General features: G+C 59.6%; 1 protein-coding gene across 3 annotated transcripts; it reads right to left on the bottom strand.

The window, feature by feature from the left end:
- On the bottom strand, positions 1-23757 carry DPEP1 (dipeptidase 1). Of its 3 annotated transcripts, none has more exons than XM_005592816.4 (11): positions 23679-23757; positions 8162-8371; positions 2408-2540; positions 2026-2158; positions 1740-1890; positions 1489-1558; positions 1044-1220; positions 876-960; positions 721-796; positions 457-592; positions 1-380 (listed from the first exon to the last, which is right to left on the bottom strand). In XM_005592816.4, exons 2-11 carry the CDS (start codon positions 8263-8265, stop codon positions 210-212), a joined length of 1236 nt encoding a protein of 411 aa, XP_005592873.3. In that variant the 5' UTR covers positions 8266-8371; positions 23679-23757; the 3' UTR covers positions 1-209. The 3 variants fall into 3 exon arrangements, with proteins under 3 accessions (XP_005592873.3, XP_065393731.1, XP_065393732.1); XM_065537659.2 differs by lacking the exon at positions 23679-23757 and adding an exon at positions 17136-17414; XM_065537660.1 differs by lacking the exon at positions 23679-23757 and adding an exon at positions 17314-17414.
- Between the last annotated feature and the right edge of the window lie 474 nt (positions 23758-24231).

Raw genomic sequence — 24231 nt, 5'->3', positions numbered from 1 at the left:
TGAAGGGATGTTGCTTTTATTGAGGGCCTGTGTGTGTGTGTGTCCTGAGCTGTCCCCAGGTATCCTGCCCCCCAGGTGAGGCCAGACACCCGCTCAGGAGATGCTGGTCCTTGCATGCGGGCAGTAGGGTTCCTGGCGTCCGGAGTCCTGGATGGGCAGGTCTTCCCTGAAGTCCAGGAGCCCTAAAGGGGGCTCTGGTCTCCCAGCTTTCACAGGAGACACTGACAGAGGACCAGGGCAGCGAGGGAGGCCAGCAGGAACCCCCACTGGCGATGGAGGCTGGAGGCCCCGGAGGGGTAGCCGTAATGCGTCCTGCAGGAGCCGCCCAGCTCGTCCCGCGGGATGGGCTCCTCCTCGGGAGCCTGCGTGGGGTTGCTGGCCTGGGGACAGACACAGGTGGGGCAGCCTGTCGGCTGGTGGTTGGGGGGGAGGCTCAGGCGGCCACCCCATCCTCACCTGCTCCACAGCCTCGAAGACCCTCAGCAGGTTGTTGGCCAGTGCACCCTTGACCTCCGCCTCTGTCCAGTTCCTCCTGAGCAGCTCAGCGATCAGGTCTGGATACTTGGAGACGTCCTCCAGCCCCTCAGGGACCCTGTGTTGAGGCCAGGAGAACCCGGGCCCCCACACTAGGACACACGTCCCTCCTCCAGCCGCCTCATCCCTCTGACGGGGTCATGAACCTCCCAGCTCATCCACGGGACAGAGCTCTCACCCCCTTACCTTGGAACACCATCAAAGTCCCCACCAAAGCCCACAGCTCTGGCTCCTGCCACCTCCTTGATGTGATCCAGATGGTCTGTCCAGGGAGCAGCAGGTATGGGTCCCGAGTGAGGCCCTCCCGCTTCAGCCCCCTTGGCCACTCATACCCCACCTACCAGCCACTTGGGACAGGTTGGCCTTGTTGGTGCAGGAAATGTAATTGTTGTAGAAATTCACCATCACCAGGCTGTCTGTCTGTTTCTGCACAGGAAGACAGGGTGGAGCTGAGAGCTGGGAGGGCCTGTCCAGGGAGGTGGGGTGGGGGTGGCTGCCTCGGCCCTCACCACCAGCCTCAGGACGTCGTCGGGCACGTTGCGCCGGCTTGCGCACACGCTGTAGGCCGAGGAGTGGCTGAAGATGACGGGGGCTCTGGACAGCTGCAGGGTGGCCTTCATGGTGGCCACAGACACGTGAGCCAAGTCAATGAGGACTCCCAGGCGGTTCAGCTCCTTCACCACACGCTGGGAAGACAGGGCTGCGTCCACCCTCACAGCCCCCAGGGTCGGGGCTGAGGAGGTGGACAGGCTGCACCAGGTGTGAGTCATCGTCCTTCATGGCTGGAAGTCTGGGGCCACTCAGGGCTCAGCACCCACCCTGGGGGGATGGCTGCCAGCTCCATTTCACAGATGAGGACACTGAGGTCCCACGTGGGGAGATTCATTGTTCCGGTCACCCTCCAGGGCCTCTGCCTTCTCCTCGGGGGTGACTGGCCCCTCCCACCCCACTCACCTGCCCAAAGGGTGACAGGCCTTGGCTCTGGGGCTTGCTGTCTCCCGTGTCCACCAGCCAGTTGTCAGCCCTGCGGGAGCAAAAGGCAGGTGCTCAAGGGGTGGCGCGGTGGTCTCGGCCTCCCATCAGCCCAGCAGGCGAGGCCCGGCCCGGGACTCACAGGTGGAGGGATGGGCTCAGGAGGGTGGCGGGGAGCGTCTGCCCCTCCCTCCTGACCGAAGCCCGGGGGCCTCCCGTGGGGAGTCACGCACCAGGGCGTGTTGCAGTTGTGGGTGAGGGTCAGGTACCGCATGCCCAGCTGATAGAGCGCCCGCAGGACGCCCAGACTGCTGTCAATGGAGTGGCCGCCCTCCACACCGATCAGGCTGGCCACCTTCCCTTCCTGGAAGGCCTGCCGGATGCCTGCGGGGAGAGTCGGGGTGCAGGGGAGTGGGCACCTGGCGTCTGGAGGGGAGGTGTCCTGATCAGTACCTGCTGCTCAGGATGAGGGCTGGGTGGGAGGATGCAGGACCTGGAGGGCCCAGGTCAGGACCCCACCTGCACTGCTGGTGACATACAGGAAGGTCTCAGGGTACATCTGGCACATGCGGTGGACCACATCTATCTGCTCCAGCGTCCTCCGCACAGCGTCTTGGTTCTGGGTGTCGCAGGGCGTGTACACGGACCAGAACTGGGGGCCACAGGGGATACCAGGAGCTGATGCAGCCAGGTCTCAGCCCACCCCCCACATGCCTGTGGGAGTCTGGTTTCCCACCCCCTGGGAAGCCCTCCCTCGGCCTGGTGTCTGTCTCTACAAGGGCCTGTGGCACTGAGGGACCCTGGAGGAACAACGCCACAGGGACGGCCACACTGTAGCCAGGCCCAAGGTAGGAGACGGGATGACCCCACGCAGGGTGAGTGAAGGCAGGGCGGGCGGTACCTGACCTCCTACGAAGCCAGCCCTCAGCTTGGGGATGTTGGTGTGTGTGTTGGCCAAGGTGGTCAGGTTGGCCCTCGTGTCCTGCAGCCGGTTGTTGAACATACTCAGCAGCTGCCAGGGCAGGTCGTTGTGCCTGGAGTCGCGGGGGGCAGGCCAGGCAGTTAGGGAGGCCACTGGGACCTGGGGGCTTGTGAGCTCCTGAACTCCGGGCTGTGCTCCCCACTTCCTGCTCCTCACGGCAGGCGCCGGACTGAAGTCCAGGCCGCAGGGGTGACGGATCATTGGCCACCACACCTGTGCAAGGCTGCACTTCCCACCTGTGCCCACCCCCAGGGCAGGGAGCCCCGGGCCAGGAGCTCAGGGAGCTGGGTAGCCCATCCCCTCCAGGGCCTTTCTCTGTGGACGAGGCTGGCGGGAGGACACGATGTCTGAGGGTGGGACACAAGCAGTCAAATGACCTCAATGGACAGGATTGGAGACATGGGCAAAGGGGCAAGGGCCTGGGGGTGATACTGTTTCTGAGAGTTTTCAGTTTAAAAATCCAATTGCCTCTTGGGGAATACGGTGGGTGGCTGGATAACTGGAATGGCCTGTCCTCGGGGGGCCTGGCACTCCCATCCTTCTGGGGAGCAGGGTGTCAGGTACAGGCTTTGGGGGCCACGCAGGCCTCTCTGCTGCCTGTCTCCAGGGAAGAGCCCTGCACCCAAACTCCAATCAGATCCTTCTAAACTTCCAAAGGACTGAGGCTCTCCAAGGTTTTCCCAGGAGCTGGTGGCGAGGGTAGGAGTTCTGGTAAGGAGCAGGAAGGGGAACACAGAGGAAGGGGGAGCTGGCACTGTCAGAGCTGGTGACTGAGTGAGGGCCTCAGAGGGTCCGAATCCAGCTGCCCAGCAGTGCCTGGCAGAGACCAGGAGCAAAGGGAATCCACTCTCGTTAGAAACGCAATTCTCAGGCCGGGCGCGGTGGCCCACGCCTGTAATCCCAGCACTTTGGGAGGCTGAGGCGGGCAGATCACAAGGTCAAGAGATCGAGACCATCCTGGCTAACACGGTGAAACCCCCTCTCTACTAAAAATACAAAAAATTAGCCGGGCGTGGTGGCGGGCGCCTGTAGTCCCAGCTACTGGGGAGGCTGAGGCAGAATGGTATAAACCCCGGAGGCGGAGCTTGCAGTGAGCCGAGATGGCGCCACAGCTCTCCAATCCGGGCGACAGAGCGAGACTCCATCTCAAAAAAAAAAAAAAAAAGAGAGAAAAAGAATCACATCTCAGGCCCAGGGCAGGCTCTCGGTTATGATCTGTATTTCAACCAGCAGATCTGACTCCTGGGATCGACCAGGCCCCACTGCAGCCCCGACAGCCCTCGTCCCTGATCCCGTGACCCGGAGGCTGCAAGAAGGTTGGGAAGGGGCTGGAGCCTGACCCCCAACCCTGGGCAATGCTTGGGGTTCCCCTTTCCCGTCACTGGGTCTGGGGCCTCAGACTCCTTCCTGTGATGTGGGCTGCGCCCCGTCTCGGGGAGACACCCTCGGAGGGTGTGTGCTGGGATGGGGCCGCCGGGGCTCCTCCATATCCAGTTTCCAGACCCGCCCCTCTGTGCCTCAGTTTCCCCATCTGGAACATGAAGGTGTCTTGGTGCCTTCCTTGCAGGGCAGCTGGGAGAGGCAGAGGACTAACAGTGTTCATCGTTTCCAGCCGTGGGCCCTGCTCTCAGTGACCCAGCCCAAATCTACAGGCCCACAATGAGCTTTTCCAAGGCAAATGCACCACGGAGCTCCTCGGGGGAAATGAGGGGAGGGCTCTGCCCTTCCTGGGTCCCAGTCGCTCCTGACCTCCCCTGGGCTGGTGCCCCCAAGCCCAGCGTGGCACACTTTCTGGCCCCGCCCTTGGGCAGATGGGTGGGCACAGGCCTGATGCTGGTCTAAAACTCCTGCAACAGCAAGGTTGTCTCTGGCCACAGCGAGTCCACATGACAGCCTGCACTGGCACGCGCCTCTGCCCAGCCCTCGGCACAGAGCAGGTGCTCAGGACGCATTTGCTGAGGGCAGTGGGAATGAGCTCCAGCCAGGGACCCTGCCCGGGCAGCAGCCTCATTGCTAGGGTGCAGCCCTACACTGGGCACTGTCCTGGGCGGGGCTAGGCAGGGTTCCCAGGAGGCTTTACTCCTTGGCCTGAGGACACAGGTGGCCCATCTCAGACATTAGCCTGGGATGGGCAGGAATTCCCAGCAGCCGCCCTTGGAGGGAGAGGCTACAACGGGGCAGCTGTCTGCTCTCCCCTCCCTCCTCCTCCTGCAGCCCCTCCTCTTTTTTTTTTTTTTTTGAGACAGGGTCTCGGCCGGGCGCGGTGGCTCACGCCTGTAATCCCAGCACTTTGGGAGGCCGAGACGGGCGGATCACGAGGTCAGGAGATGGAGACCATCCTGGCTAACACGGTGAAACCCCAAAGTGGCCCATCTCAGACATTAGCCTGGGATGGGCAGGAATTCCCAGCAGCCGCCCTTGGAGGGAGAGGCTACAACGGGGCAGCTGTCTGCTCTCCCCTCCCTCCTCCTCCTGCAGCCCCTCCTCTTTTTTTTTTTTTTTTTTTTTTGAGACAGGGTCTCGGCCGGGCGCGGTGGCTCACGCCTGTAATCCCAGCACTTTGGGAGGCCGAGACGGGCGGATCACGAGGTCAGGAGATGGAGACCATCCTGGCTAACACGGTGAAACCCCAAAATGCAAAAAATAAGCCAGGCGTGGTGGCGGCGCCTGTAGTCCCAGCTACTCGGGAGGTTGAGGCAGGAGAATGGCGTGAACCCGGGAGGCGGAGCTTGCAGTGACCCAAGATCGCACCACTGCACTCCAGCCTGGGCGACTGAGCGAGACTCTGTCTCAAAAAAAAAAAAAAGCCGGGCGCGGTGGCTCAAGCCTGTAATCCCAGCACTTTGGGAGGCCGAGACGGGCGGATCACGAGGTCAGGAGATCGAGACCACCCTGGCTAACACGGTGAAACCCCGTCTCTACTAAAAAATACAAAAAACTAGCCGGGCGAGGTGGCGGGCGCCTGTAGTCCCAGCTACTCAGGAGGCTGAGGCAGGAGAATGGAGCAAACCCGGGAGGCGGAGCTTGCAGTGAACTGAGATCCGGCCACTGCACTCCAGCCCGGGCTACAGAGCAAAGACTCCGTCTCAAAAAAAAAAAAAAAAAAAAAAGAAAAAGAAAAAGAGACAGGGTCTCTTGGCCGGGCGCGGTGGCTCAAGCCTGTAATCCCAGCACTTTGGGAGGCCGAGGCGGGCGGATCACAAGGTCAGGAGATCGAGACCACAGTGAAACCCCGTCTCTACTAAAAAAAAAAAATACAAAAAAAATTAGCCGGGCGCGGTGGCGGGCGCCTGTAGTCCCAGCTACTCAGGAGGCTGAGGCAGGAGAATGGCGGGAACCCGGGAGGCGGAGCTTGCAGTGAGCCGAGATCGCGCCACTGCACTCCAGCCTGGGCAACAGCGTGAGACTCCGTCTCAAAAAAAAAAAAAAAAAAAAAAAAAAAAAAAAAAAAAAGAGACAGGGTCTCACTCTGTTGCCCAGGCTGGAGGGCAGGGGTGCAGTCACAGCTCACTGCAGCCCCCAACCTTCTGGGCTCAAGCGATCCTCCCACCTCAGTCTCCCAAAGTGCTGGGACCACAGGTGTGAGTCGCCGTGCCTGACTGGAGAAAGCGATCGGAAGGTGGGGCCTCTGGTTTCTCAGTGGGACACGGGCCCTGCCTGCCTCATGGCCAGGTCAAACTGCAGCTAATCAGACCCACCCTCCTTATCTGGGCGGCTGGGGCAGTGCCCTTAGCTGGGATATGGAATCCTTCATCCTGCTCCAAGGAGTGCTGGAAAGTGCTGGAATTGCAGCAAGCACACACTGAGGCAGCTGTTTGTGGGGGAGACTGCTGGCTGCCCCCGGGACCCATTCTCCTGTTTTACTTTGTAACTTGAAAACCCCCCATTTTTAGCGGGCACACAGCCGTCTGGATTGAAGTTACTTCCTGCCCCTGTGTCGCTGGCCGCGGCCAAGGGATGAAGGTGGGTCCTGTAACAGCTTCTAACAACTGACCCCTGGCCGGGCGTGGCGGCTCACACCTGGAATCCCAGCACTTTGGGAGGCCGAGACGGGTGGATCATTTGAGGTCAGGAGATCGAGACCAGCCTGGCCAACATGGTGAAACCCCATCTCTACTAAAAATACCAAAAAAATTAGCGGGGCATGTTGGCGGGCGCCTGTAATCCCAGCTACTCGGGAGGCTGAAGCAGGAGAATCACTTCAACCTGGGAGGTGGAGGTTGTAGTGAGCCCAGATCGTACCATTGCACTCTAGCCTGGGCGACAGGCGACAGAGACTGTCTCAAAACAAAACCTGACCCTGACAGTCACCTGCTGCTTGTCCTTTTCCCCTTCCTTACCTCTCCTTCCTCCCTGCTGGCCGGCGTACAGATGTGAGGGCTGGAGCTGGCGCGACCATTTTAAACCATGAGGATGCAAGGGACCACCCTCGACTCCCTTTCTGGAGCTGCCTCTGCTCCCTTAAGTGTTTTAAATTTGAGACGGAGTCTCGCTCTGTAGCCCAGGCTGGAGTGCGGTGGCCTGATCACAGCTCACTGCAGCCTCCGCCTCCCGAGTTCAAGTGATTCTCCTGCCTCAGCCTCCTGAGTAGCTGGGACTACAGGCGCCGCCACCACGCCCGGCTAGTTTTTTGTATTTTTAGTAGAGAGGGGGTTTTGCCATGTTGGCCAGGATGGTCTTGAACTCCTGACCTCAGGTGATCTGCCCGCCTTGGCCTCCCAAAGTGCTGGGATGACAGGCGTGAGCCGCCCAGCCTGGCTTGTTCCCTGAAGTTCTTACACAACAAGACGTCAGGTTTCCCTGCTTTGTTCAGAGTGTTTCCCCAGCAAAGCCCAGAGGCATCTTCCAGGGGGAGACACCGTGCCAGACACAGGGCGAACTCTCAGTGACCCTCCTGCCCCAACGCGGAGCCAGTGTGGACCCCGATCTGGAGCCTGGGAGCAGGAGGCCTCCATGGAGACCCCGTGTCGGGGCGTTGGGCCAGGAAGGGGCGGGGAGGAGGGTCAGATTCCCGGGCAGTGGGAATCTCCACCCTGCGGAGACCAGGAGAGAAACAGGTGACCCCAGCACCCCAGCGAGGTCGAGGTGGGGCCAGGTGGGCACTCAGGGCAGCACAGACAGGGGCCGAGCCGCACGGGCCTCCCCCGGGAGAAGGCAGGCCAAGGGGAGTGGGAAGATGGCCAAAAAGATGCTGGCTGAGAGGGCCTGTAGGGCACCACCCATGTCTGCAGCTTTCGGGAGAAACTGAGGCACAGGGAGAGACGGGGCGCAGGGCCTCAGCGTCCCCAGGTGCAGAGCTCACGCTGAGCTTCAGGGCGAGGGAGCTGGGGCCTTGCCTCCCTCCTGCCCTGACCCCGCAGACCTTCATCTGTCGAAGTCTTTGGTGGCCCTGAGAGACCCCACAAAGAAGCAGGGGCCAGGAAAGGCAAGGGCCCCAGTACCATCGCAGAAACTGAGCCCCAAGCCAAGGGCACATCCCCGGCTCCCAGCCCGGCTCCCCAGCCCCGGCTCCCCCAGCCCTGGCTGCCCCAGCCCCGGCTCCCCAGCCCCGGCTCCCCCAGCCCCAACTCCCCCAGCCCTGGCTCCCCCAGCCCCAGCTGCCCCAGCCCCGGCTCCCCCAGCCCCAGTTCCCAGTCCTGGTTCCCTAAGCACCTGGCTTAGGTGGGCACTCACCCATCAATGACAGGGGAGTCCCTCATGATCCTCTCTGCCTCGTCCCGAAAGAAGTCTGCAGTGCAGACGGCCACAAGGGGCCAGAGCCACCATCTGGTCCACATGGCGGGGTCCCCGGGGACCTGCGTGCACTGCTGCCCTGGTGCCTCTGTGCTGGCCTGGCCGGCCCGTGCAGGAGGACGAGTTTCAGGCTGTGAGAAGTCGCTCTGCCTGCCAGGAGAGGCCCCAGAGGCGTTGGGTGGAAGTGATGATAGCTGGCCGTTGTCCTGTTTATAGCTTCCCATGTTCAATAAGTAACCAGCACATTCCCTGCCAGCGTGGGTGGGATGGAAGGCCGGACACCCAGTGACTGGGCGTTGCTGTCTGGGCTAGGCGGAGGCATAGTAAGAAGCTGGGAACCGGCCGGGCGCGGTGGCTCAAGCCTGTAATCCCAGCACTTTGGGAGGCCGAGACGGGCGGATCACGAGGTCAGGAGATCGAGACCATCCTGGCTAACACGGTGTAACCCCGTCTCTACTAAAAAATACAAAAAACTAGCCGGGCGAGGTGGCGGGCGCCTGTAGTCCCAGCTACTTGGGAGGCTGAGGCAGGAGAATGGCGTGAACCCGGGAGGCGGAGCTTGCAGTGAGCTGAGATCCGGCCACTGCACTCCAGCCTGGACGACAGAGCAAGACTCTGTCTCAAAAAAAAAAAAAAAAAAAAAGAAGCTGGGAACCCAGACCCAGGGGTGGGGCTAGAGCCCAGATGAAAGGACAGCAGGCTGAGAGCAGGCCCAGCACAGGATGATGGTGAGTGGCTGTCAGCCCTCGCTGTGCTGCTATTATTTATTACTACCACCTCCCTCAGGACCCGGGGCCTAGATCTGCAAGCAAGAAAACAGTCATTCAAGTAGTGCATTCTCATGAAGCACCTCTTTCCGCGTAAAAATCATCTCACGTGGCTTGCCGTAGGGGAAAACGTGGGCGTTTCAGGACGCTGCTGCACAGCCCAGGTGTGCCCCTGACGCCTGCTCTAACTCTGAGGGGTCTGCACCCCGCCATGCAGCCCTCCAGCGTCACAGGGACCCACACTGCGGCTACAGACTTCAGGCCAAGCAGCCGGACATGTCCTTAGAACCGGGGCCTTTCTAGGCCTCGGCAGAGCACACTGAAGTCGTCCGAGGGCCCCTGGAAACACAGTTCCCAGGTGGTGCCCTGTCCGAAGAGTCTCCATCCCAGGGCTGGGCGGTGTCTGGGGTTCTGGGGGACGGTGGGCTGAGCACTGGGGCTGAACCAGGCCTGCTGGGAGGAGCAGGAGGGACATTGGTCAGAGGCTTCGCGGCGCGGAGACCAGCAGGCAGAAGGATTGCCCGGCTGGAGCGCGGTGGCTCCGTCTCAGCTCCCTGCAACCCGCACCTCCAGGGCCCGAGCAATCCTCCTGCCTGAGCCTCCTGAGTACCTGGGACCACAGGTGTGCACCACCACGCCCAGCTACTTTTTGTATTTTTTGTAGAGACAGGGTCTTTCCCATTTTTCCCAGGCTGGTCTCCAACTCCCGGCCTCAAGCAATCTGCCTGCTTTGGTCTCTCAAACTACTGGGATTATAGGCATGAGCCACTATGCCCAGGTCATGATAAATAGTATTTTCTTTTTTTTTTTTTTTTTTTTTTTTGAGACGGAGTCTCACTCTGTCCCCCTTGCTGGAGTGCAGTGGCCGGATCTCAGCTCACTGCAAGCTCCGCCTCCCGGGTTCAGGCCATTCTCCTGCCTCAGCCTCCCGAGTAGCTGGGACTACAGGCGCCCGCCACCTCGCCCGGCTAGTTTTTTTGTATTTTTTAGTAGAGACGGGGTTTCACTGTGTTAGCCAGGATGGTCTCGATCTCCCGACCTCGTGATCCACCCGTCTCGGCCTCCCAAAGTGCTGGGATTACAGGCTTGAGCCACCGCGCCTGGCCGATAAATAGTATTTTCATTCAATATTTTTAAAACATCAGAATTCATGTAAAAAAAAAAAAAAAAAGTCCATAATGAACAAAGTACAAAACTTTAAAACAGCTGGGCACAGCGGCTCACGCCTGTAATCCCAGCACTTTGGGAGACCGAGGCGGGCGGATCACAAGGTCAGGAGATCGAGACCATCCTGGCTAACACAGTGAAACCCCGTCTCTACTAAAAATACAAAAAAATTAGCCGGGTGTGGTGGCGGGCGCCTGTAGTCCCAGCTACTCGAGAGGCTGAGGCAGGAGAATTGCTTGAACCTGGGAGGTGGAGGTTACGGTGAGCCGAGACCGTGCCACTGTGCTCCAGCCTGGGCAACAAGAGCGAAACTCTGTCTTGAAAAACAGCATCAACAACAACAACAACAAACAGATCTTGTGAGAACTTGCTCACTACCACGAGAACATGGGGGGAACGGCCCCCACCTCCAGCTGGTCTCTCCCTTGACACTTGGGGGTTATAATCTGAGATGAGATTTGGGTGGGGCACGGAGCCAAACCGTATCACTCAGCTTCATCATTCAGGGCCCAGTGCAACATGAAAATGCAGCACCCGGCTCAAGCCTGTAATCCCAGCACTTTGGGAGGCCAAGACGGGCGGATCACGAGGTCAGGAGATCGAGACTATCCTGGCTAACACGGTGAAACCCCGTCTCTACTAAAAAAATAGAAAAAAAACTAGCCGGGCGAGCTAAGATCCGGCCACTGCACCCCAGCCTGGGCGGCAGAGCGAGACTCTGTCTCAAAAAAAAAAAAAAAAAAAAAAAAGAAAATGCAGCACCCTTCTTCAGACATCACAAGAATCTCAGGGCCTCGCAGCAGGGGGTGGGGTGGGGGTAGAAGCAGGTGCATGTCTTCCGAGCACCAGACGGGGGTCGAAGACCCTGCATGGGCTGCATTTTGCACCATTTCTGAGGCTCAAAGCCACTGACTTAACAAGAGGGTGTCCTGGGGGCTGGGCCTGGTAGGCTGTGGGTTCCCGTCTCACGGCCACCGTCCAAGGGCAGCGTGGGTGAGCTGGTTAGATTTCTTGGCCTCAGTCTCTTGTCCATAGAAGTCACGGAGGTACCTACTTTACGACAGTCCTGCCGTGAGCGCGAAGGCACCAGCCACTCAGAACCAGCCTCAGATCAAGACCTTAAACCTGTCTTTCCCATGGGGTTTTACAGTCTGTCCTGGAGTTTCCAGTTGCCTTTCTTCTCCTGCCCTACACGGGGTGTCCTTATCTTCCATCTTCCAAGTCTGGACTCTGCAACCTCCCTCGCTGCCCCCAGAGCCTCCCTCGTCCAACCTGCTGCTCCCAGCTTGGAATCTCCGTGCCCACTTAACGTCTGCACGGAAGGTCTCTCCCCTTTGTTTGGTTTACAGTCCTGGTGGAGTTTGAACGCTTGTCCAAATCTCACGTGGACACTGGATCCCAGTGTTGGGGGGTTTGGGGTCATGGGGACGGGCCCCTCATCAATGGCTCCGTGCAGTTCTGGAGGTAATGAGTGAGTTCGGAAGAGAACTGTTAAAACCAGCCTGGCACCTCCCCCGTCACTCTCTGACTCCCTCGCCGCCGGTGATGACTGTGAACAGGAGAACAGGCTCTGGGGGTAGCGAACTTAGGCCAATTCGTGCGGAATCAAGGAAAAACAGCGAGGCCTGGGGCAGGGAATGGGACGCTAATTTGTGCTGACTTCCCAAAAGAGAAGACACCAAGGTCAAGGGGGCGAGAGTCCGAGGCCAATGCACGGTGGATCCAGGAAAAACACCGAGGTCTGGGGCAGGGAACCCAGGGCCAATTAACAATCAACTTCCAAAAACTGCACCATAAGGAAAAGCCCCACGCCCAGTAGCAAAGGATCAAAGGCTGCTCTCCCTACAGCCCCCAACCCCCACCATGTCCCAGATGGCAAGGAAAGTGCTGTGGACTGGCTGTGGGCCATCGTTTCACCTGCAGACACCAGTTCACCGCAGCTTTGATTAGCCATGGACCAAATCTTTCATCCAGATAAGGGGGATAGGAATCATGAAAGGTGAACTTAAGACCCAGAAAACTGGCCGGGTGTGGTGGCTCACACCTGTCATCCCAGCACTTTGGGAGGGTGGGGTGGGCGGATCACCTGAGGCCGGGAGTTTAAAACCAGCTTGGCCAACACGGAGAAACCCCGTCTCTACTAAAAACACAAAAATTAGCCAGGTGTGGTGGCTACTCGGGAGGCTGAGGCTGGAGAATTGCTTGACCCTGGGAGGCGGAGGTTGCAGTGAGCCGAGACGGCGCCAGTGGACTCCAACCCAGGCGACAGGCGACGGTGTGAGACTCCCTCTCAAAAAAAAAAAAAAAAAAAAAACAGAAAACTTTGTAACAGCGCCCACTCCCACCCTACTCCGAGCTTTCTGGCTTTAATAACTCCCTGCTTTCGCAGCTTCCTTCCTGTGTTTTGTTCTTACTTTGTATGTTTTGTCTACTACTTGTTTGTTCAAGCACCAAGGACATGCACAATTACACTCCAGGCCATCCTTCCTGTGACACCTGCTCCCTCCCATTCTGCCGTGATGGGAGGTTCCCTGGGGTCCTCACCAGAGGCAGATGCTGGTGCCACGGCTCCCGCTTCCCGTACAGCCTCCACAACCATGAGCCAAACCCACCCCTTTTCTTTATAGATCACCCAGCCTTGGGGATTCCTCTGGAGCAGTGCAAAGCAGACTAAGCCCTGTTCCATTCGTGGGCCCTGCAACCATCCCCTCACTGTGGGTCTGCGGGAATTCACTCCCCAGTCCTCCCGTCCGTGTCTTTATTCTGCCCTCATCACGGATCAGTAGTTTCGCTGAATGTGCACTTTGGGTGGTAAACCTTTTTCCTCAGGAGGTGACCGCGCCACCGTCCGTCGGTGCATGCTTGGTTGATGGGAGCCACATCGCGCCCGGCGCTGTGTGGGCAACCCCTCGTCCCCCAGAACGCCGTGACTTCATATTTTTTTGTTGTTGTTGTTGAGACGGAGTCTCGCTCTGTCGCCCAGGCTGGAGTGCAGTGGCCAGATCTCAGCTCACTGCAAGCTCCTCCTCCCGGGTTTACGCCATTCTCCTGCCTCAGCCTCCCGAGTAGCTGGGACTACAGGCACCCGTCACCTTGCCCGGCTAGTTTTTTGTATTTTTTTTTTTAGTAGAGACGGGGTTTCACTGTGTTCGCCAGGATGGTCTCGATCTCCTGACCTCGTGATCCGCCCGTCTCGGCCTCCCAAAGTGCTGGGATTACAGGCTTGAGCCACCGCGCCCCGCCAACTTCATATTTTTCACTCCCTGGGGCTGTCCCTCTGCCTCCAGTCCAGGGAATTTCCAGTCGCCGGTATTCCTTCTCCCCTCCTTTCTGAGCTCCGTCTGGCGAGGGTTTCGGGCAGGGGTTGGACTGTTTGAGCTTCCTTTTTGCCTCCTGTCCTGGGTTTCCTCATGCTTATTCCGTACACTCCATTTCCTCTGTTTTGTCTCCCAGCACGGTTCTTTAGTGTTTTCTTGGGGGTTGTGCGTCTGGGTCTCCGGAGGGCGGTTTCCAGGCTTTGCTGTGTCCTGTCCTGCCCCGCTCCCATCAGGGCAGCCGAGCTGCTTGGAGTCCGCTGCATTCTGTTCTCTTCTGTGGTTTACCCAGTGGAATGCAGGCGCGTCTCCCATTGTTCATCTGGACCTTTTGTTGCGTTTGCAGACTTCCCTCGGCAGCTGGTAATATTTGTCACCTCGAATTTCTTATTTAAAAATAAAGCGACAGCAAGGTGGGCAGTGCCGTACGTGTGAGCGGGCTCTCAACCCCAGGCTTTGTGTGGGCCGAGCTCCAGAGATGCCCGGTTACCAGGAGCCCTTGAAGCCAGAATGCAAGCATGAGCATTTTTTTTTTTTAATGAAATGGGGTCTTGCAATGCTGCCCAGGCTGGACTCCAACTCCCAGGCTCAAGCGATCCTCCCACCTCAGCCTCCCAAGTAGCTGGGTCCACAGCAGCTACTTTTAAAGTAACTGCCACCGCGCCCAGCAGCGTTTTTTAAAATAGCTACCCCGATTCTCAAAAACATGTTTAGGGAAGGGCCTCCTGACCTTCCTCTGGCTGTAGGGGGGTTAGGGGGGTGTGTCTGTCTGGGTGGTCCTGGGGCCAGTTCTTCCAGCTGGGAACAAACCCCGACCTCAGTGTCCTCCTCACTCCCGGCCCATTGTGCCCGTGACGTCTGAGCTGAGCTCCTCTCTGGCTCCCTGGCTCGCTGGAACACTCTGGAATGTTCCCAATGGGCCCTCCAGTCCGCCTCACAGACACACTCTTCCGTTAACTTCCTCATTCCCAGAAATGGGTCGGAATCTGTGCCTACAGCGGAGACCTTTCTATTGTGTGACGAGTGTCTTAATTTTTTTTTTTTTTTTGAGACAGAGTGGACTGAGTGGCGCAATCTCAGCTCACTGCAACCTCCGCCTCCCGGGTTCAAGCGATTCTCCTGCCTCAGCCTCCCAAGTAGCTGGGACTACAGGCACCCATCACCACGCCCAGCTAATTTTTGTATTTTTAGTAGACACGGGGTTTCACCATGTTGGCCAGAATGGTCTTGAACCCCTGACCTCATGATCCACCACCTTGGCCTCTCAAAGTGCCGGGATTCCAGGTGTGAGCCGCCGCGCCCGGCCCGAGGGCGTTATTCTTTTTTTTTTTTTTTTTTGAGACGGAGTCTGGCTCTGTTGCCCAGGCTGGAGTGCAGTGGCCGGATCTCAGCTCACTGCAAGCCCCGCCTCCCGGGTTCACGCCATTCTCCTGCCTCAGCCTCCCGAGTAGCTGGGACTACAGGCGCCCGCCACCTCACCCGGCCAGTTTTTTTTGTATTTTTTTTTTTTTAGTAGAGACGGGGTTTCACCATGTTAGCCAGGATGGTCTCGATCTCCTGAACTCGTGATCCGCCCGTCTCGGCCTCCCAAAGTGCTGGGATTACAGGCTTGAGCCACCGTGCCCGGCCCCGAGGGCGTTATTCTTTTCTAATTCTTTTCCTCTCACCTTCGTGGACAGGAGCAGGAGGAAGTGCTTGTGCCTTGGCTCACATCTTGACACAGAGGGTGCAGCTGGCAGAGTTGCGGTGGGAAAGGCTCAGGGTGTGTTTAATTCTGTTTCTTCCGCCAGTTCTGGTTGTGCGTCTTTCATGTCCCTGACTGACCAGGGCCCTTCGTCCTGCCCAGGCCCTCCTGCCCCTCCCCTCCCCTGGCCATAGTGAGGCTCAGGGAGAGAGCCGGGGTTCGTAGTCCTGGGAGACCCCGGGGGTGGGAGCAGTGCTCTGCGAAGAGCGTGGGCTGCTGCATCAGAGTCCTGGGTCCATCTCCAGAGATCGGTGCACCGAGGCCCCCACCTCGAGGCTCTCCTCGCAGGGTGGTGCTGACCTGGCTCTGTCGAGAGGCAGGCGACAGCCTCGCCGGAGTGAAGGCGGCGGGTCAGACGCAGAGTGACGTCTGTGTTTCCACCCGGCCCTGTCCCCCAGAACCGCACATCAGCCCCATCCACAGCCAGCACGCGGACGCCTCCACGGCCATGTCGGATGTTACCACTTCTGCACAAGTAGCCACAGGCAACACGCCCCCCACCACAGATCATCGCAGACGAGAATACCCGGACACATCCCAAGCCCACGTGGTTGGACACGTCCACGTACCGAGAACAGACACACGCAGACTTTCCCACGTGATGAGTAAACGCACACTCAGGTACCTACACATGTGCACACAGACACACACAGGTACCTGCACGTGTGCACACAGACACACAGGTACCTACACGTGTGCAGACACACTCAGGTACCTACACGTGTGCACACAGACACACATGTGCACAGACGAGCTGCACACGTGCACCTGCTCATGTGAGCCCCTCCTTGCATGTGCGAGGGACGGGAGCCCACACTCAGCGTGGGGCCCATCTGACCACCCACGAGGCCTGGGACAGGGGCCCCCAAATGAGCCTTGAGGAAGGAACATCTGGGAACCTGCGGCTCCACAGGGAGCCCGGCCCTGTCTCACTCCCTGGGAGGCCCCGGTGGCTCACAGCAAGTTCAGCAGCCCTGGACTCTCTTCTGGCTCCTGACCAGGCTGATGTCTGCACCGGGGGAATCCATAGGACCCTCAAACTGCAGGCCCAGCCGCGAGGCCGGCACCCCACTTCTGCCCCCAACGCCTCCCTCCCAGCGTCCAGCCCACCCTGAGGCTAGTGGCTTCCCCGCATCCCTCCTCGCCTGCCCAGGCCCCCCCATGGCTGCCCCCACCACTCTGACCCCCACAGCCCACATCTGCACCCGGGCGTGAGCTCTTCCTCCCAGTGAGTCCCAGGGAAGTACCTCTCAAGGACTCCCCAACAGGCTCCTGGCTCCCATGAGGTCGGGGCCCCTCAGCCTGGCCTCCCCACCCTCCCTACCCCACCCTCCAGACACAGTCACCCCAGAGGCCACCCTCTCACCCCTGCCTGGAGCTGAGCCCCCACCCCCGGTTCCATCCTCTGAGACCCTCACCCTTCGCTGCCCGCGATGGCACGAGCTGAGACCGCCCCCCCACCAGTTCCATCCCGAGACCCTCACCCTTCGCTGCCCGCAATGGCACGAGCTGAGACCGCCCCCCCACCAGTTCCATCCCGAGACCCTCACCCTTCGCTGCCCGCGATGGCACGAGCTGAGACCGCCCCCCCACCGGTTCCATCCCCTGAGACCCTCACCCTTCGCTGCCCGCGATGGCACGAGCTGAGACCCTCACCCTTCGCTGCCCGCGATGGCACAAGCTGAGCCCCCCCCCCACCGGTTCCATCCCCTGAGACCCTCACCCTTCGCTGCCCGCGATGGCACGAGCTGAGACCCCCCTACACCAGTTCCATCCCCTGAGACCCTCACCCTTCACTGCCCGCGATGGCACGAGCTGAGACCTCCCTACACCAGTTCCATCCCGAGAACCTCACCCTTCGCTGCCCGCGATGGCACGAGCTGAGACCCCCCCCCACCGGTTCCATCCCCCGAGACCCTCACCCTTCGCTGCCCGCGATGGCGCTCCATGCTATGCGCCTGCTCACTGAGGTTCTCCCCACTGATGGTGGATCGCAGGCAGTTGGAGAGGGGCTTTCCGCCCTCATTACAGCCCTGGCCCCAGCCTTGCTCCACGCTCCCCAAAACCACAACCCCCGGCTCCTGGCTCCCCGAGACTCACCACGAGTGGGACAGAATGCTGAGTACCTTGGCTCAGCCACCCCAGGCCCAGGGAGACAGACCCGCCTCCTGCCTCCCAGGTCACCCCAGGCCCAGGGAGACAGACCCGCCTCCTGCCTCCCAGGTCACAAGGCTCGGGGGCTGTTTCTGGTTTTCAAGCTCAGTCCTGCCACCCACAGAGCTCTCCAGCTACAAAACAGCCACCTCCTTGAGAGAGGGCCTGCACAGGACCCCAGGGAGAGCCGGGCTAAAGCCTCGCGCATGTCAGCTGGTTCTTGTTTCCGAAGATACTCGTGCCCTCAGTGAGGCCGTGAGCATCCGGCCAGCCCAGGGGCTTCTCGGACTCGGTCCCAGGCCAGGCAGGAGAGCTTGTGCTCCGTGACCACCCTTCGGGGCCCCCCAGGCAGTAGTGCAGGGTATCACCCTCAGGCCGCAGCAGGCTGGGAAACGGAGAGGAGGGGGCCTGGGAGCTTGTGCCCATCCCAACGAACCCAGAGTCTCAAGCGGCCTGGGGGTCCCAGGCCATGTGTTCTCTTCCCACTGGCAGACCCCAGCCACCTCCCTGACTCCCTTGAGGGAGACTGGCCCTGGCCCCAGAGCCGGGACAAACTCTGTCCTCAGTTTCTCTATCTGTAAGTGCGATGGGTTGATCTCCCTCCGTCCCCAGCCACGGTCAAGGATCGGAATGTCCTCTGGCAAAGCCACAGGGGCTTTCGAAACCAGAGGAGGGTCTGCGTGTGGACTGCACTGAGCTGGAGACCGGGCTGGCTTTGGAATTCTGAGGCTGCAGCGGGAGGGGGGCATCCTCCGTGGGTTCCAGCAGGCGGGGGGAGGCCAGGCCTGTCCCTGACCCTACCCGGGGGTTGGAGACCCAGGGCTGCTGCTGGGCCAGTCACAGGGACCCTTGGAGTCTGACGTCTTCAAGCAGCCAGTGGTGGGAGCATGGGAGGAAGAGTGGGAGCTGCAGAGAGGGGAGCATGGGAGGAAGAGTGGGAGCTGCAGAGAGGGGAGCAATGGGAGGAAGAGTGGGAGCTGCAGAGAGGGGAGCAATGGGAGGAAGAGTGGGAGCTGCAGAGAGGGGAGGGGGTGCAGGGGGCTGTAGGGAGGGGAGCAATGGGAGGAAGAGTGGGAGCTGCAGAGAGGGGAGGGGGTGCAGGGGGCTGTAGGGAGGGGAGCAGGGGAGGTGCAGGGGGCCCTGGGGAGAAGGGGGGCACAGGGAGCTGTGGAGGGGGCGCAGGGGGTGTGCAGGGGGCTGCAGGGAGGGGAGCAATGGGAGGAAGGGTGGGAGTTGCAGAGAGGGGAGGGGCTGCAGGAGGCTGCGGAGGGGGAGCAGGGGGCGCAGGGGGCTGCAGGGAGGGGAGCAGAGGGAGGCAGGGGCTGCAGAGGGGGAGCAAGGGGGGCACAGGGGGCTGCAGGGAGGGGAGCGGGGGTATACAGGGGGCTGCAGGGAGGGGAACAGAGGGAGGCAGGGGGCTGCAGAGGGGGAGCAAGGGGGGCACAGGGGGCTGCAGGGAGGGGAGCGGGGGTATACAGGGGGCTGCAGGGAGGGGAGCAGAGGGAGGCAGGTGCTGCAGAGGGGGAGCAAGGGGGGCACCCCTATGGAAGCCAAAGGTAGAGGGTGCTGGTGGGATGTGCACATGTAAAGACCAAAATAAAACCAGCTTTGTGCAGGGTTCCCACTGTTCTGGTAAGAATAAAATATATATTAATCTATAAATTACAAAATGTGAATTGTGCAATTTTGCCCGGGGAACAGTGCTGCAATCACTTAAGCTTGGGAGTCTGAGACCAGCTTGGGAAACATAAGGAGATCTCATCTCTACAAAAAATAAAAAGACTAGCCAGGCATGCTGGTGTGTGCCTGCAGTTGCAGTTACTTGGGAAGCTGAGGTGGGAAGATTGCTTGAGCCTGGGAGGCTGAGGCTGCACTCCAGCCTGGGCAACATGATGACAGCCTGTCTCAAAAGTAAATATATAAATAATGTAGGCCAGACCTGGTGGCTTGTGCCTGTGATCCCAGCACTTTGGGTGGCCAAGGTGGGAAGATCGCTTGAGGCCAGGAGTTTGAGACCAGTCTGGGTAACATAGGGAGACTCTGTCCCTACAAAAAATACAAAAATTAGCCAAGCGAAGTGGCACACACTGTGGTCTTGGCTACATAGGAGACTGAGGCAGGAGGATGGCTTGAGCCCAGCAGGTTTAAGCTGCAGGGAGCTATGATCTCACCACTCTAGCCTGGCTGACAGAGCAAGACCTTGTCAAGATGGATAAATAAACTAATAAACTAATTACAATAAAAATGCAAATTGTGCAATTTTGGAGATTCAGCATGAGTTAAATCTTTTTTTTTTTTTTTTGAGACAGAGTCTCGCTCTGTCGCCCAGGCTGGAGTGCAGTGGCCGGATCTCGGCTCACTGCAAGCTCCGCCTCCCGGGTTTATGCCATTCTCCTGCCTCAGCCTCCCGAGTAGCTGGGACTACAGGCGCCCGCCACCACGCCCGGCTAGTTTTTTGTATTTTTTAGTAGAGACGGGGTTTCACTGTGTTAGCCAGGATGGTCTTGATCTGCTGACCTCGTGATCCACCCATCTCGGCCTCCCAAAGTGCTGGGATTACAGGCTTGAGCCACCACGCCCGGCCGAGTTAAATCCTATAAACACATGCTAATAATTTAAAATTTTAATTTTTCTTGACTTAGAATGAATTTTTTTTTTTTTGAGACTGAGTCTTGCTCCATCACCCAGGCTGGAGTGTGCAATCTCAGCTCACTGCAACCTCCGCCTCCCGGGTTCAAGTGATTCTTGTGCCTCAGCCTCCCGAGTAGCTGGGATTACAGGCGCGCATCACCACACCCAGCTAATTTTTGTATTTTTTGTAGAGACAGGGTTTCACCACATTGGCCAGGCTGGTCTCAAACTCCTGACTTCAAGTGATCTGCCCGCCTCAGCCTTCCAAAGCACTGGGATTACAGGCGTCAGCCACGGCGCCCGGCCGCCTTCCAGCGTTTCCAGGCACAGACGGGCACGGGCGTGGGCTCCTGGCCTTTGCATGCTGTTGGTTTCTGTTGACCAGACGGCCTGGAGACCTCCCAGCGTGGATGTTTCCACCTCATTCTGTGCAACACGTGCACAAGCCTCAGAGCTCACGTTACCTGAGCAATTCCTCTACACAGGGACCATGCTAAGGGAGCTCCCGTGGCCTCGTGAGGTACGAGCAGTTTCCCCCTCACCTCTCAGGGCCCCCGGGCCTTGGTGCCTGCCTCCCTCTCCTACCTCAGCCACAAGTCTCCATGCCGTGCCCCTGGGGCTTCACGTGTGAGCCCTAAGCACCTCACCTCTCTGCTACCCCCTCTCCCTTGTTCTAGCTCCACCCCGTCTCAACTCCTGGCAATTTCAGTAAGAGAGAATTGTCCCCAACCCTGGCCAAGCAATTCCCTGACCTGCAATGACCTGTGCTACTCCCACCTTGCTCGGGCGGGGCCTGACCTTCACTGCACTCCCTACAGCCCACCCCTCCTTTCCCCTTCTGCTCCAGGGCCCACCTGGGACCTCAGCCGCCTGCCCCATTCCCTGCCAGACTCCATCATCTCCTCTGGAGCCGTCAGGCCTCTCAGTAAAACCTGGCCGCTTCCTGCCCGCTTCCTGCCCATTTCTTGCCAGCTTTGCGTTTGCGCTGCCCTTCACTGAGTGTGCTGAGGGGAGAAGGCCCAGCTGTCCCGATGGGTGCTACTTTGAATTCAGGATCACAAACCTCAAGGAACCTCTTTAAACCACCTGGGAATCCTGCTGCAGCTCCCAGTGCTGGGACTAGAAGCATCCGCGCCCTCTGGGAACATTCTGGTGGAGCAGTTGCCCTGTCCTCGAGGTCAGCTGCGCACACTGGGTCTTCACTGTCCCGGGGGTGCGGATGCCTCATGGCGACCCCCTCCTCCATCCAACGACCCCTCGTGGCACAGCTCCCAGCACAGCCGCTGTCTCCCCTCCTCTCCGCCTGTCTCTCTCTGATCCTCTCACAGGAGGCTGGGCCATACTGCTCCCTGAAACTGTGCTCAGTCAGCCTCTCAGTGGGTGACCCCTGGACCCGCTGCCTCCGTCCTTCCAGGGCACAGGTCCCAGCCTCTCCTGGCTTGCCTGTCTCCAGGCTCTGAGCCCCATCCCCACAGCACTGACTCCTCACCCACCGGAACCCCCAGCCCAGCCCCCGAAGCCCCGTGGACCCAGCCTCCTGCTGCACACCCCAGCTGGATGTTAGGGAGCATTTTAAATTCAGTTTTTTTGTTTTGTTTTGTTTTTTGAGATAAGTCTTGCTCTGTCACCCAGGCTGGAGTGCAGTGGTGTGATCTCAGCTCACTGAAACCTCTGCCCACCAGGTTCAAGCGATTCTCCTGCCTGGGGACAGGACACGTGCGGGATGCCTGAGCCCTACGCCTTTGGGCCTCAGTATCTGTGAAATGGGTGGACACTCAGGGGCCAAGGCGGGCCTCGGGCTTGGTCCCCCTCCTCTCCCATTCACACCCCACGGCTGGCCAGGACAGCGGGTGGCCCCCGTGTTGACCGCCTGCCTGGCTGCTGCAGCTGCTGCCCTCTGGTGGCCAAATCCCAACCAGCCTCCGTGGGGCCGGTTCGCTGGGGCCTGGCGGGGTCCTGCAAGGTGGGGTCCTGCAAGGCGGGGTCCTAGGGGCTCCCTTCACCCAAGAACCAGCTGCTCATCCCTCAGAGCGGGCTCCGAGGACCTGGGAAGGCGGAGCAGGTGCTCGGAGTCACCACTGCCTCCATGGCTGTCCTGCCCTTTAACTCACACCCTGCCACCCCTGAGAGCAAGGCAGCTGCTACCTGTCCCCTAGTCTTGGAAACTGAGGCAGAAAAGCCAGGCCCAGCCCGCCTGGCTCATGGGAGACGGAGCCGGGATGCACACACTGGACACAGGTCCAGAGACTCCAGGGCTGCGTGTAGACAGGCACCACTGCCCTGCCAGGCCCGCCTGCCTGCTCTGTCCCCAGTGGGAGCTGGGAGCCTCAGCCCCACCTCTGAAGCCACCCCTCGGGGCAGCTCTAAGAGGCTGCTTTGGGGCTCGGTGTCCATCCACCGCAGCCGACGTCCTCCCCGTGAAGCTGCTCGGACTGGGGGACTGAGGGACCCTCCCCGTCTGCTGCTGGCCTCCGCCTGGGGATTCGCCAGTCGAAGCTGAGGCCCAGCGGGAGGCATTTTAGAGACATGTACACATTTGGAGGCCCTATGACACCCACTGAGAGGCTCCATGGGGTCAGACGCCAATCGGCAAGAATTCACCAAGAGATGTACGGGCTACTTGACCCTCACCATGAAAATGGCTTTGCTGTATGAGAGCCATTGGCCAAAGCAGGGTCCGCCCTTCACTACTCTCGCCACAACTCCAGACTCCAACGTCCCCCGTGCCCGAGGCTTTCTCTCTAGAATGTCCTGTGATAACCCTGAAGCTCCCCCAACCCCAACCAGGGCGCAGATTTTTTTTTTTTTTCTTTTTCTTTTTTTTTTGGTTACAGAGTCTCGCTCTTTCCCCCAGGCTGGACTGCAGTGGTGCGATCTCGGCTCACTGCAACCTCCGCCTCCCGGGTTCCCGCCATTCTCCTGCCTCAGCCTCCCGAGTAGCTGGGACTACAGGCGCCCGCCACCGCGCCCGGCTAATTTTTTGTATTTTTAGTACAGACGGGGTTTCACCGTGTTAACCAGGACGGTCTCAATCTCCTGACCTCGTGATCCAGCTGCCTCGGCCTCCCAAAGTGCTGGGATTACAGGCATAAGCCACCACGCCCGGCCACAGCTTTGATTTTCATTCAGCAAATTCTTTCCACCTGGAAGAAAAATGTGGGTCCGGACAACGGGGCCCTGCTCTCAGCTGGGCAGGAGGGCAGATGACTGCGCATAGAATTCCAAAACAGAGAATAAGTCCGGGACCTGGGCGCTCCTCACACAGCCTCTGGGAACTCCCTGGAGGAAGGGGCATGTGAGCTGAGTCCCAAGGGTGCCTAGGACTGCACCGGGGTCCGCAAGAAAGGAACAGCCGGCACAGTGGACAAGCGGGGGTGTGGGGCCTCTGGAGGGCCAGGCGGGTCCAGACCTCATCCTAGGGACCACGGGGAGGGCCAGTGAGAGGACAGCGGCGGGTCTGAGAGCAGCTCTCTCACCTCCTAGAATCCCAGAGAGCCGCTGCGTCCCCTGCCTCGCACACCTGGTCCCAGCCTCCTAGAATCCCGGGAAGCCGCCGCGTCCCCTGCCCCAAACACCTGATCCCAGCTTCCACCCGCAGTGGTGTCCTGGGGTCCCCGGGCCTGTACCACCCCAGGTGGGCACCCCAGTACCCTGGCCCACCAACTCCCCAGTCCACTCACCCTGGCCTCTGCGATGCAGGCTTGCTCCCCAGCAAGGCCCCAGCCTAGGCAGCTCCCACGCCAGCCTCACAGCTGGGCTGGCCCTACTCGGCCACCTGCTGCCCCTCCCAGGCCCCTCCTCAGGAAGGTGAAACTGCCCCATTTCCTGCAGGAACCCTGTGTTCTCTGAAAGTAGAAAGAGGAGGGAAATGGAGGAGGGGAGGGGAAGGTTGGAGAGAAAGGGCCAGGGGTCGGAAGGAAGGGCTGGAGGAGGGAGAGAGGAGGAGGGAACTTTGCTCCAGGAGATGGCTCGGCGTCTTGACCTCCCCCAAGGCTAGAAACTTCTTCAGCAGGTTCCTCATTTCCTGAGAGTGCCCTGAGATGTCCCGGCAGTGTTTTTCCCTCATGTGTGGACGTGCCACCTCACAGCCAGGGCCGTGTGTGCACAGCTGTGCTGTTCAGCTCTGTGATGTCAGAGCTTAGAGAATGCTACACACCAGCACACGTAAGCCATCCGTGTCCTTTTTCTTATGCATTTTAGTGGTGAAAATACAACATATATACCAACAAGTAA

This window comes from Macaca fascicularis, chromosome 20, assembly GCF_037993035.2.
Source record: "Macaca fascicularis isolate 582-1 chromosome 20, T2T-MFA8v1.1".
Taxonomy (NCBI): domain Eukaryota; kingdom Metazoa; phylum Chordata; class Mammalia; order Primates; family Cercopithecidae; genus Macaca; species Macaca fascicularis.
This window is presented reverse-complemented; position numbering and strand designations above follow the sequence as displayed.

Excerpts from the sequence above, each read along its gene's own strand:
- DPEP1 (XM_065537659.2), bottom strand. The coding sequence starts at position 17,239 with ATGAGGGCGGAAAGCCCCTCTCCAACTGCCTGCGATCCACCATCAGTG. Across the intron at positions 2,541-8,161 it reads GACTCCCCTGTCATTGATGG|GCACAACGACCTGCCCTGGC; the intron begins GTGAGTGCCCAC and ends CCGCGACTCCAG. Across the intron at positions 1,559-1,739 it reads CACAACTGCAACACGCCCTG|GGCTGACAACTGGCTGGTGG; the intron begins GTGCGTGACTCC and ends TTGCTCCCGCAG.